The following is a 13,254-nucleotide window of genomic DNA, read 5'->3' as shown; positions in this document are numbered from 1 at the left end:
TATGGTCCAGGATCGGGGCTTGCCTTCTCTTTTCCCTCCCCTCCCTCTCCCCTTTGGTTACTAAGGGTGCTGGCCTCTCTGCTAAACCCCTGGGTTGGGGTCATCCGACCGTGCCTTTGCCCCTGTCCCTTTGGGGGGTTGTTGCACTCTGTTCTGTGGTTACCTTGGAGGTTTGTCGTTCCTGTTTGTCTTGACACCGGTTCCCCTTTGTTGTTCCTGGTTGGGGTTGTAGTTCTGCTATATGTGGTCATTACATTTTGCATATGTTCCTTGTCTCTAGGCGGGGCTGTCTTCATACTGGCAGGGTGGCTGCTCAGGGCTGTGCTCTGTTCTTTCTTTTTTTCCCTGCCGTTGCGTGCTGCAGTATTGACACTACTTACGGTGTTGTTCCTCACCATTCCTTTTGCCAATTTTTCTGCTTTTTCGCACAATGTTCCCCTGCTTCCACAGTTTCTCTGCTGGCTCCGTGTTGTGGCGCGGAAAAGTTCTCTGAAGAAAACTGACGTAGGCGCGCCGGGGTGGGACTTATGTGACCTCGTTGACGTCACGTGCCCGGACTACGCTTGGGCAGAGTCACGTGATGCCGTCCCCCTGTGCGCAGGGATGCTGTGGCAAAAAAGTTTTCCGGATCCAGTCTCACGCCTGGGGATAATTCTACGGGAAGGAATCTGCGGCTAGAATCGTATCTACCAGATAAATCGTTACCGGAGGTAAGTAACTGGTACGCCTCCCTCACACCAACAGACTGCCAAAGTCCCAAACTGTGGCGTCTCAGACTGTCTTTGAGACACGGAGGTTTTTCACCAAACAAACTAATGCGGCGAATTTGTCCAGCCTCCCCTGTTTCTGCGTTTCAGGGTCTTTGTCTCGTGCCATCGGTGCTCGCCTCTCTCAATGTCTCCAACTTTTGGACTCCACCACTGACTTCCACTTGTCCGGCTGTGGGTTCAGGGTCTCGTCTCCCCCTGCCGCACTGCTCCCTACCTTGCTGTGTTCCTCCACCAGACCAGCCAATTTAGACTGCTATCCATCCCAGAGTATGCTCCCCAGCACTGTCCCTCCTTGCGTCTGTTGGCACCACCTACTGTCTTCTGCTGGGTCCACTTCACCGCTTTCCCACCTATCCAGTAGGCCTCTGTCACCTGGCTGGTGGTGCGTTTTGCCAATTGCTGCTCGTGACTCATCAGGCACCACCAGGGAGGGGTCCAGATCTTTCCTCACTCCTCTTGGACTGCCCCACTTTCGTAGGCGCATCAGCGTATGCTTCTTGTCCTCCTACAGGGCCTCACAACTGCCTGGCCTCCTGGACTGCTCAGCGGGGCCAATGCGCTCTACGTTGCTCCTCTTCGGCCCACTCAGCATGCTTTGAGGGCTGAGCTATGTGTGCCCTCCTCGGTCCTCCTCCAGGGCAGCTGCGCTCCGCGTGAAGCGTTTGCGGCGCTCCCCTCCTAACTAGCACAACACTGACTGCCTCTGCCTCTTTGCTTCGCTTACCACTCCAGCCTCTTCTTCGGCACTCCCCTCACGGCGCCAGGGTCTGGTCATTCAGCACACCAGTGTCCGTACCGTGCACACCGGTGCCCCGGCTCTCACTGGCCCAGTGTGCGTGTTCATTCTTCCCTTTGAGACTGATTCAATCTGTACTTCTCGCTGCATGCTTCTTTCAGCCTATTGAGCGTCAGGATGAGTAGTTTTATACCATGCTCTTAAGATACTGGAGTGTCACATCCATGTCACCCAGGTGTCCCCGGCACTCGACCTCCAGCCGCTGTCCTCCTCGCTGACGGGGCAGAGAAGTAGGGACAGCACCACCAAGGTTTGTTTTGTGCGTCCCGTGCCGTTCTTAACCTACACTATCCCCCCTCCCCTGTGTCCTCACGGCAGCAGCGGGCCAGTCCTCGAAGGGGGGAGGGTGGGGGGGAGGGAGATAGAAAAGACCCTCAAACCGATCCTCTGCAGGCGATCGCCATTACCTCCCTGATTTCTCCGCCACCACAGCTCAGTCTGGTCCAGCAGTGACAAGCTGCTCTAACGCACTTTGAGCTACGCCATCACTCCCGGCGCCATCTTGCCTTCCATGCAGGGTCTCCTCAGCGCTTCAATTTCCTAACAATTACGGACCAGCACTCCGCTCTATCTTCCCACTCTAGTTGCGCACTCCGTTCCCCCACAACAGGGTTGTGAGTGCAGGTCATGAAAATATGCGTGAGCTCAGGCTTTTACCAGGTTCTTTATCGGGCTTGCCGAGCTCCGGCCGGACAAGTCTAGTCCGCCATATTGCTGGCCACGCCCCCGCCGTATTCATATTTCTTTTGAATGGCTGGGACCATAAGTTCTAGATTGTTCAAGACTCACTATCTGATGCTTCTTTTTCACAGCATGGTAGAGTAGACGGGAGAAAATTTGTTGTTACCAATTCATTTCAACAGGAGATTCTTTCGACACCTAGTAACCACAGACAACTACATACTTTTACTATTCAGATCCCCCAAATCAAGCCTTTCTAAACCCTCCCTCTGACTCCTACCCGCCACCTCCCTTTTACTCATCCCATGCCTCCTCCTACTGTTATGAGCTACAAAAGAAATTATAAGTCTTTCCCTTCTATCTCTCCACTCTCCTTTTCAATCCAAATAACAGACTAACATGTCCACCACTCAAAATAATTTCACATTTCACTATACTAATTCACCACTAATCCTTTATGGGTTCAGGAGTAGTTTGTTACTCACCAAAAAAGCACTTCAACACCTCCTTAGGTTTAGCAAGCGCTATTTAAATGCTTAACTTTTGACCAATTCAACCCCTTTGCTATCCTTCTCAATCCAAATAACCAACATATCCACCACTCGAATGACTTTCATATTTCACTATACTAATTCACCACTAACACTGTATGGGTTCCAGAGTAGCGTACTAGCCGAAAAAGCACTTCAACCCCCTCCTCCCCAATCAGGGGTAGCAAGTGCTATATGAATGCAAACCTTTTCCCCTCTTAATCCCTCCACTATATCCTTCTCAATCCAAATAACTGACTAACATATCCACCTCTCAAATTACTTTTATATTTTCACTATACTAATTCACCACTAATCCTTTGTGTTCCGGTGTAACGTGCTATTCGCCGAAAAAGTGATTTGACACCCTGTCGGGGGTAGTAAGTGCTATATAAATCCAATTCCAATAAGATCATTCCAGTATTGGAGTGGAAAGCCTTAAAGGGACAATCGCGTCGTCAGGCCCACCATTTATTTTAAATACAGTTTTCTGTCAAGGCTGCTAATCTTCGAAAAGCATTGGGGGAAAAAAATAGGCTTTGAACAAAAGTGTACAGAGAAATATAATTGTTGAACCAGTAGACTTTTAAATATTTACATAAGGAAAAATAGGCTTTTATAGAATCGCTTTACTCCAACTCTTCATAAGGATACATATACGCGATAAAACACATGCACTTTTCCATCTGCTGCTCACATACCACTGAGTAGGTTAATGAAAAGGCTTGAAATATGAACTTATATGATGTGAACATTATTATTTTATGTATGCAAGACATCAATAACACTATAATATTTCTTATTTACCTGACAACACAAAGGCAGTCATTTCAAAGGCAAACATTACCAAATGAAAAATGACTTGTGTTCCGATTTGTTCCATTTTAGTGAACAGACTTTGCTGGGATAGGAAGATGGCATTATCAATCTATGGTAGTAGTAAATGCTTTTTTTAGGGGAGAGATCAATAAGAGATCCCCAAAGTAAGAAGGTACATACATGCCATATTGCCCAAAACTTTAAATGACATTTGTAGAGTAGATATTCCAATAGCCTGATATAATCATGTTCGAGGCTGCAGATTACACACTGTGCATAGATCACCACCTAGTGTTGGGCCAGGATGTTTACACTTGTTTTTGTCCTGAAAAGTTCTTTGGAAGTCACGAGATAGGTGACTCCTCCTTTGGATCACATTGCGCATGGGCATCGGCTCCATCCTTAAATTTTTTTCCGCCATCGGGCTCAGATGCGTTTCCTGCGCTCCGGTTTGGAACTGAGTTTTGTTTCAGCGCGCAATCCCTCACCTGTTTCAGACTGTATTGTCTCAAACGCGTTACCCATCTCCACACGATCTCGATTATTTCGAAGTCTTCAATTCCGGTCGTCGATCAAGGCCTTCGGGCCTACCTAGGCCTTATCTACTCGCTCATGGGAAGGACGCCATTTAAGAAGTGTCCTCGATGTGGGTCGAAATTTCCTTACACCAATCTCTCACCGTAGCACGAGGCCAGAGACTGTTCAGCTTGTGCCTCCTTCCGCTCCAAGAAGACAATTCGGGACCGACTAGCTCAAAGAACAATGGCTCGCTCGTCAGCTTCGATCCCCGGCGACATCTTTGAAGAGGACGTCAACGTGCCAGAACAGCAGCAGGCCGAATAATGCGCCAGCTACTCCGATGCCGAAGACTCAGACGTCGAGGACATCCCTCCAGCTCAGCGCGTCGTAAGTACACGTCAGCCCAGACCCTTCTTCGACACCCTCCAAAAAGGCTTCGGTCACACCCTCACCTTCGGGCCCAGGTGTACACTGAGATACTGCTTCCCACGCCCTGACTTCGGCCCCAGCAAAGAAGCCTACCAAGCCTTCAGGCGGCTCGGGCACGAGCCAGCCTACTCCCGGTGCCTATACTCTTCCGACACCGAAAAAGAAGCCATCTTCCTCATCCACGCCGACAGCTGCTTCGATACCCAAGCACTCTGCACCGAAGACTGGCACCGGCTCATCGACGCCAAAACCGCACTCTGAGCTGAGCAAAAAACTGCCTAAAGGCCCGACTCCCATGCTTCGGAGCCGAAGAAGGGCCTGGAACCGAAAAAACACGTTCCGGCCAAAGACACTGCAAGGTCACAGTTGTAAGCCAAAAGACCCTAGAACAGCTGCTGAGTCTGTGCTGAAAAAGCCTCCGGAACCGAGAACTTCGACACCGAAGGATCTGCCTTCCACAGAAGAGCTTTTTACACCAGATCCTACTCAAAAGACTCTCGTAATGGATCCTAAAACTGGACAACTGACTTAGTTCCGAGAAGAGACCACTAGAGGCACCTGCACTTTCTCCTCCTCCTAAGAAGACAATGCAACATCTCCATTAAGGGTCCCTTCTCCACCGCCTCCCCATACTCCTCATCCTCCTCCACCACCTCCTCAACCACATCACCCCCCTGCACCATCCTCTATTCCAGATGATGTAGATACAGACTCCGATGATACAGGTGGGGGTGCAGATGACCCAACAGGGAACAATAGCCCCCCTCAGTCACCTAACCCATGGGATGATTATAACACCCCTACTGTCCCTTATGTTCCTTACGATGATGTATATCCCTCCAGGCCTCCCCCTCCCGCCCCCCTGAGGACACTATAGGCTTTAACCTACTTGTCCATAGGGCTGCCCAATACCATGGGGTTGACCTACACACACACTGTGGAGTAAGATTTCGTAATGGACACTTTAAACAACACACAAAGGTCCACTTCCGTTTTGCCAATGCTTAAGGGGGTCATTAAGCATGCCCCAGAGGTATTTAAAGATCCTGTCACGGCTCGAGTGCTCAACCCCCGGATTGAGAAAAAATACAAAGCTGCCCTTATAGATCCAGCCTATATTAGAGGCCCTGCACCGCTAGACTCCCTTATAGTCTCTAATGCACGAAAACGGGCCAATTCCCAAACATCAGGTGAGGCCTCCCCACCAGATAAAGAGTCTAAACTCCTTGATGCCTCTGGCAAACGAACGGCGTCACAGGCAGCGAACATATGGCGCCTCTCCAATACTCAAGCGCTACTAGCAAGATATGACAGGGCACATTATGATGAGCTGGAATCCATAATGCTGAAAAAACAACAAGTTTGCCTATACCACTAAACTATTTTAAGCTATTCTTCTTGCTTATTGGTCAAACACAATTCTTTTTTGTTTGCACCGGTATTTTTATTTATACCCTTTGATTTAAATTTTTATACTTTTTCAAATTTTCATATATATGTCTGAAAAGGAGAAAATATTTACACAATTTGTACAAACAAATATATATATACAGATATTTACAAAAACTCATTTACAGTCCACATTTTGACTAAGACATACTAGACACATTACATCAATAATACAAAAAACTTTACACAAGAAAATAAACAAACAATTATGACCTTCTTGAATTGCAACTGATTGAATCAATATCCAATTATACGACTCAATTTTTCAAAAGGAGCAATAAACACATTTTAGCACATTAGTGATAGCAGACACTTGATTAAAGCTATCCCTAAAGAACAATAAAGGTTTCTTCTATTTATTGTGCACCTTTTGCTTGTGCCGACGCGTTTCAAGTCAAGGGCATTGAGTACCTAGACTCATCAGTGCTTTCTCTATTTTCTGTATATAGTGTAAGAAAAGATATATTTACAATTTGGCTCTGCCAACTTCTCTACAATATTTTACACCAACTCTAGGTAGCACTTCCAATTGTACCGAGTGATAAACTAGAGAGCTTTTCTGTTTTAGTTGCGGGCTCTCCTCAAGCTCTCGCTTTTGTGATTCAAATTTGGGGTTCACGTTCTGATGTCAAGGTGACCTGCTTTTAAACCTGTAAAACATACGGATATTTTTTGCAAAGACTTTCTCTGGGAAGTAATCTCTTTACGTACTGCTATTTAGCTCAGTTCGTAGTGCCTACCTCGAGAGTATTTTTCATTTCATTTAACGCCTATCCATTCCTACTCACAAGGCTCACAGGAAGTATCTCCGATTTGTAATAGACGGTCAGCACTATGGATTCAAAGTACTCCCATTTGGAGTCACATCAGCACCAAGAGTATTCACCAAGTGCCTAGCAGTAGTGGCAGCACACTTAACAAGACAACACATCCACGTCTTCCCATATCTAGACGACTGGCTTATAAAAGCCAGCTCCTACAACCAGTGTGTACAACACACTCATGCCACTATCCAACTGCTTCATGACTTGGGGTTCACAATAAACCACACCAAGTCCCATCAGTAGCCGTCCAAAGTACAACAATACCTCAGTGCCACAATAAACACCTCAACAGCGCTAGCTTATCCTTCTCTGGTAAGGATAGCGAGCATGCAAGCTCTTCTCACGAAGTTTCAACCACAACACTCCCTTCCAGCACCAGTGTCCATGCAGCTCATAGGGATGATGGCCTCTTGCATTTTCATAGTGCCCCATGCAAGACTACAAATGCGTCCTCCAAGAGACCTTAGTACGCCAATGGAACCAGTTTCCAGGTCAATTAACAGACCTAGTGTTCCTAGAGCCAGTTCCTCAGATAGTCTTGACAGCCGACGCATCGCTCTCCAGCTGGGGAGCCCACCTACTACAACACACCATGCAAGGCATGTGGACACCACAACAAAAGTTACTCCATATCAACCACCTGGAGTTACTAGCCCTATTCCTAGCATTAAAAACATTCCAAAAGCAAATATCAAACTAGGCTGTGTTAGTCCGCACAGACAACATGACAGCCATGTATTACATACAGAAACAGGTCAGAACACACTCACTGCAACGCCAAAACATATTCCTCTTAGCCCAGCATGTTCCACGAGTACAAAACACCATAGCAGATCTGTTAAGTCATCAGGCACAACAGATCCACGAGTGGGAACTTCATCCTCAAGTTCTTCAACCATTCTTTCAGATGTGGGGACAACTTCAGATAGACCTATTTGCCACTCACAAAAACGCCAAATGCCCAAGCTTCGCCGCCAGATATCCACACCCACTGTCCCAAGGCAATGCGATATGGATGAACTGGTCAGGCAGATTTGCGTATGCTTTTCCGCCTCTCCCACTCATGCCACTAGTAGCTCGTAAACTACAGCAGCATTCTCTAACCCTCATCCTAGTTGCTCCAACACGGGCCAGACAGCCGTGGTACACCACACTGCTACAACTGTCTGTAGTACCGCACCAAAAACTATACCTATCTCCAAGCCTTTTAACCCAGAGAGATCAGACACCCGGACCCAGCTCAGCTCAACCTTGCGATCTGGCTCCTGAAATCCTACAATTCGGATATCTTAACCTTCCTCCTGACTGCATGAACGTCATAAAAGAAGCTAGATGTCCAACCACTAGAGCATGCTATGCAGCTAAGTGGAAACGCTTTGTAATATATTGTCACAACAACAATATTAATCCCCTAGATGTCTGTTCAACACATCATAGGATACTTATTACACCTCCAAAGATGTAACTTAGCCTACACGTCTATTAGACTGCATCTTGCTGCCATAGCAGCATATCTACAAAATAGACCGCAACTATCTCTGTTCAGAGTACCTGCTATTAAAGCCTTTATGGAAAGCCTCAAGAGAATAATTCCTCCCAGAGTACCACCTTCACCAGTGTGTAATTTGAACAATGTCCTCACTCGGTAATGGGACCTCCCTTCGAACCTTTACATAAATGTGAACTACAATTTTTAACATGGAAGGTTGCGTTCCTGGTAGCTATTACTACTCTACGGAGAGTTGATGAACTACAAGCACTAACCATTCAAGAACATTTCCTGCAAATGCATCATAATAAGGCTGTTCTACGTACTAATCCTAAATTCCTTCCCAAAGTCATTTCTCCCTTCCACCTCAATCAAAATGTGGAACTGTCCGTTTTCTTCTCGCAGCCACAGACAGTAGCAGAATGAGCTCTTCATACCTTAGATGTCAAGAGCATTGTTATACTACATTGAGAGAACACAACCCTTTCGTAAGACCAAACAACTTTGTGTCTTTCTCACCACCACACAAGGGCAACCTTTTATCAAAATCTAGGTTAGTTAGATGGATTGTCAAATGCATACAGATTTGCTACCACAAAGCTAAACGTACGTGATCTGTTCCTCCAAAAGCCCACTCTACAAGGAAAACAGGGACTTCAATGTACTTTTAGGGAACATTCCCTTAGATGACATCTGCAAAGCAGCTAAATTGTCTACACCCCACACATTCACAAAACTTTATTGTGTAGATGTGCAGACTAAACAAGCTAATGTGGGCCAGGCTGTTCTCAAAACACTATTTCAAACTACTGCAACAGATACGGGTGGTCGCTGCTAAGAGTGGGTACTGCTATACAATCTATGCACAGTGTGTAAAATGCAGCTCATATGCCTCGAACGGAAAATGCTACTTACCAGTATGCATCTGTTATTGACATGTAGAGCTGCAGAGTTGCACACGCCCACCCGGCTACCTTTATCTGTTCCAGTATTATCTTAATTAGATACAGCTTACATGGACATCCTTCCTTTTCTTGCAAAGCTCCATCATTTCCCTAATGGCGAAAAACAATCTAAGGATGGAGCTGATGCCCAAGTGCAATGTGATCCAAAGGAGGAGTCACCTATCTCGTGACTTCCAAAGAACTTTTCAGGGCAAAAACAAGTGCAAACATCCGGGCCCAACACTAGGTGGCGATCTATGCACAGTGTGTAACTCTGCAGCTCTACATGCCAAGAACAGATGCATACTGGTAAGTAGCATTTTCCTTACTGGTCACAAAAGCTTGCAAATAATTTTGTCAGCCTAATTAAGGTATTGATTGGTTGCTTTCTTTGCAATGAATACTTATATTAGTCTTTGCATAAAACCTGACCACATCACACACAGACACCCACAACATAATACATAGAACACTACGAGATAAAAAAAAAAGTCTTAAGGTGACAAGAAGTGGTTTCATTATTGACTTAAAGTCAGCAATTTCTTTATACATTCTTGATATTACTTTTGTTGGTGCTGACTTTATTTCATACAAACAGTACTCTCCAAAACCCAACCAGTATGTGATGGAATTGTGTACATAATCTGACTTTCTAACAAGCTGCAACCACTGTTAAGATAAGTAACATTTTTATTTTTATTCTTTTTTTTAACATGATCCTAGGGTTATAAATCAAATTAAGATCCTATAAATAGACAGGGCACCAAAGTTGTAGACATTACCTTGAAAGTATCGTCTTGGTGGTTGCAGTTTGTAGTGATTCAGTGAGGCAAGTCTAGCAGTTCTGCCAGTCTCAAGGCTGCTGAAGTGCAAAGGGACATCTTACTTGCATCTTTTAAGGAACTGTCTGGACATAGTCTCTTTTGGACATGTGTAAATTACATAAGAAAAAAAATGTCTCCCAAGTTTGTGTATCAGCATGTTACCACTTTTTTTCAACTTGAATATGATGGTAAAATTTAAGTTATGCTCCTGAAAATAATTTGTTTTCCCTCAATCCTATAGTCCACTCCAAACCCCAACCGCCTGGCTGGAGCAGCAAGACTGGGTTCCTTTACCTCAAAGCCAGACGAAGATGAAGCCTGGAAACAAAGGAGACGGCAACCAGGGGACATGTCAGCCTTGGTCGAACGAGCTCGCAAACGTCGGGAGGAGGAGGAACGAAGAATGGAAGAGCAAAGAAAAGCTGCTTGTGCAGAGAAGCTGAAACGTCTCAATGAAAAACTTGGCATTGTTGAAAAACCTACAGTAGAAAAGCAACCCCATGAGTCTGAGCCTATCGGAAGAGTGCCAACTGATTTGGTGGCTTTACCGAATCAACAAAATGAGACTGAAAAGGTGGATAAGTTGCCCCCAGAAAATCAGTCAGTAGAAAACCCCTCATTGGACTGTGAGCCAGTTGAAAAAGTAGTTGAGGAGATCATATCAGTGGCAAAACAACCTTCACAAATGGAGCAGATTAAGAAATCGCAATCAGAGCTATTTGATGATATGACCCATCAAGATGCGACATTTTCAATTGCACTCAAAGAAACTGAATCAATGGAGGAAATATCTCCTGATAATGAACCATTAGAAAGTATATCCCATGGCACTGTTCCTCTCGAGAAGAAGCCCCAGATGTTGCATCCAGTGGTTAAACTAGTTTACAATCACAAATCAGTAAATGAAATCTCACAAAAACATGAGCCAGTAGAACAACCTCCTTTAGAAGCTGAGCATGTGGAGCAGGTGGGCCAAATAGAAATTAAAAGATTATCTTTTGAGTCTGGGGTAGCAGAGGAAGCTCAGCTGCAGAGTAGTCTGCTTAAGGTGGACACATGTTTGGAAAATGTGCTACCAGGGGTTTTGCCGTCTGACAATATGACTCTGGAAACAATTTTATTTGAAAGCAATGCTCCATTGACACTGATGCTGGAAGGTCCACCCCAGGTGCCTCTATCCTTGGAAACTTTGCCCCAGGACTCTACGGAGCCTGAAAAGCTTCCCAAGGAATCTTTATTACTAGGAAACATGTCTCATGCAGGTGAGCCAGTTGAAAAGCAATCCCAGGAACCTCTGTTCAGAAGATCTAGCCAGGATAATATGGCAGTGGATAGATCCTATCTTGATATGAAGGTGCTTGATCGACCTCCCCAAGATATGATGCTGCCCATGAGACGGCAGCAGGAGATGATGGTTCCTGAAGCACATAAGCAGGATCTAATGTTGCCAGATCAGCCTCAGCAGGCCATGGGTCCATTGGATAGAGAACACAAGAAAACGAGTCTCCCAGGTACATTGCACCAAGATAGAAGCATGGATAGACCACAACAAGAGTTGAACCTATTATATAGACCTGCCCATGATAAGTGCTTGCCAGATAGAATGCATCAAGATAATATGGTACTGACAGATGCTTCTCAACATGATAAAACGCAGGGAGATAGATCACACTTGGATATGATTCTGCCGGAAAGAATGATCCAGAATACAGTGTCAGATGGACAACACCATGACATACTTCAGAGACCGTATTGTGATGTGAGACTTCCAGATAGACCGCTCCATGAGATGACACTACAAGAGAAACGACTCCAGGACACAGTGCAGCCCGACAGACAAAGTCGTGATGTAGTGTATTCAGATAGGCTACACCGGGACATGACGACTCCTGATCGATTTCGCAAGGACATGGCTCCCACTGATAGAACTCGCAGGGATGTGGGCCCTCTGGATTGGACCCGCCGAGACACAGTGCCTTTTGAAAGACCTCATCGGGATATGCTGCACTCTGAAAGACAACGTCGTGATATGGGCCCACCTGATAGGCCACACCAAGCTTCATTGTTGCAAGAAAGGTTTCACCGTGAAACTTTTGTTGACCGTTCACAACAGGAAATATTTAGAGAGAGGCCAAACCGGGACACATTTCTTGAAAGGCATTCGCATGAAAGACCACACCAATTAACGACCTCCCTTGAAAGACTGCCACAGGGAACGACTCCCCAGGATAAGTCATCCATGGTTACATCGTTGGAAAGGCCTCCCCGCGTGACGACGCCGCAGGAAAGGCCTCCCCGCGTGACGACGCCCCAGGAAAGGCCTCCCCGCGTGACGACGCCCCAGGAAAGGCCACCCCGCGTGGCGACGCCCCAGGAAAGGCCACCCCGCGTGGCGACGCCCCAGGAAAGGCCACCCCGCGTGGCGACGCCCCAGGAAAGGCCACCCCGCGTGGCGACGCCCCAGGAAAGGCCACCCCGCGTGGCGACGCCCCAGGAAAGGCCACCCCGCGTGGCGACGCCCCAGGAAAGGCCACCCCGCGTGGCGACGCCCCAGGAAAGGCCACCCCGCGTGGCGACGCCCCAGGAAAGGCCACCCCACGTGATGACCCCACAAGACAAGCATCTTCAAGCATCTGCTCAGATAGAACAACTTCCCAGGGAAGCGCCACATTCAATATCCTATGAAAGTCCACATGTGAAGGAAACCATGATTGAGCCTGCTAATCTTGAAACGGAAAGGAAGTCTGAAGAAAAGATTGCTGAGGAAGGTGAATGTTACATTAATGACGGCGAGCTTTGTCAGGATTCAGGTGAGATGCATTTTAATTTTTCTCTTCCCTAAAGCAGTTGTGATAGCATTAGCCACTTCCTGTTAGGTTTGAGGAACAAATGTATCATGGAAAGTATGCGGTCCGTAAATGACATTGCGCTACCACTTCATGCTTTAGTAATGTTTATTAAAAGTGGGAGTTTTAAACATGAAGCAAGAAACATTCCTGCCCCCAACCTTATCACAATGCTTTTTGTGAACTAAGAGGCAAGTTGTGCGCTGTGTGTATCCTATATATGGGCTAGATTCTTATACATGGAGCAAAGGTTTAGTCTATTAAATTAAACAAGCAGTTTTTTGTTTACAGCGAGAATGCTATACTCACTTGAAAGTTGTCTCGTGTGATAATG

The 13,254-nt window shown here is 46.3% G+C and overlaps 1 protein-coding gene across 3 annotated transcripts in view; it reads left to right on the top strand.

Annotated features, from left to right (window-relative positions):
- Nucleotides 1–13,254, top strand: part of PRRC2C (proline rich coiled-coil 2C) — a 1,522,187-nt gene that overhangs the window by 469,286 nt on the left and 1,039,647 nt on the right. For all 3 annotated transcript variants that reach the window (XM_078642844.1, XM_078642853.1, XM_078642862.1), the window contains one exon: nt 10,316–12,884. In XM_078642844.1, coding sequence (XP_078498970.1) covers nt 10,316–12,884 — 2,569 coding nt within the window. The remainder of the gene's footprint in view (nt 1–10,315; nt 12,885–13,254) is intronic.

The sequence above is a fragment of the Lissotriton helveticus genome, chromosome 1_1 (assembly GCF_964261635.1).
Source record: "Lissotriton helveticus chromosome 1_1, aLisHel1.1, whole genome shotgun sequence".
NCBI lineage: Eukaryota > Metazoa > Chordata > Amphibia > Caudata > Salamandridae > Lissotriton > Lissotriton helveticus.
The sequence above is the reverse complement of the archived record's forward strand: the minus strand, read 5'-3'. Positions and strand labels throughout refer to the sequence as shown.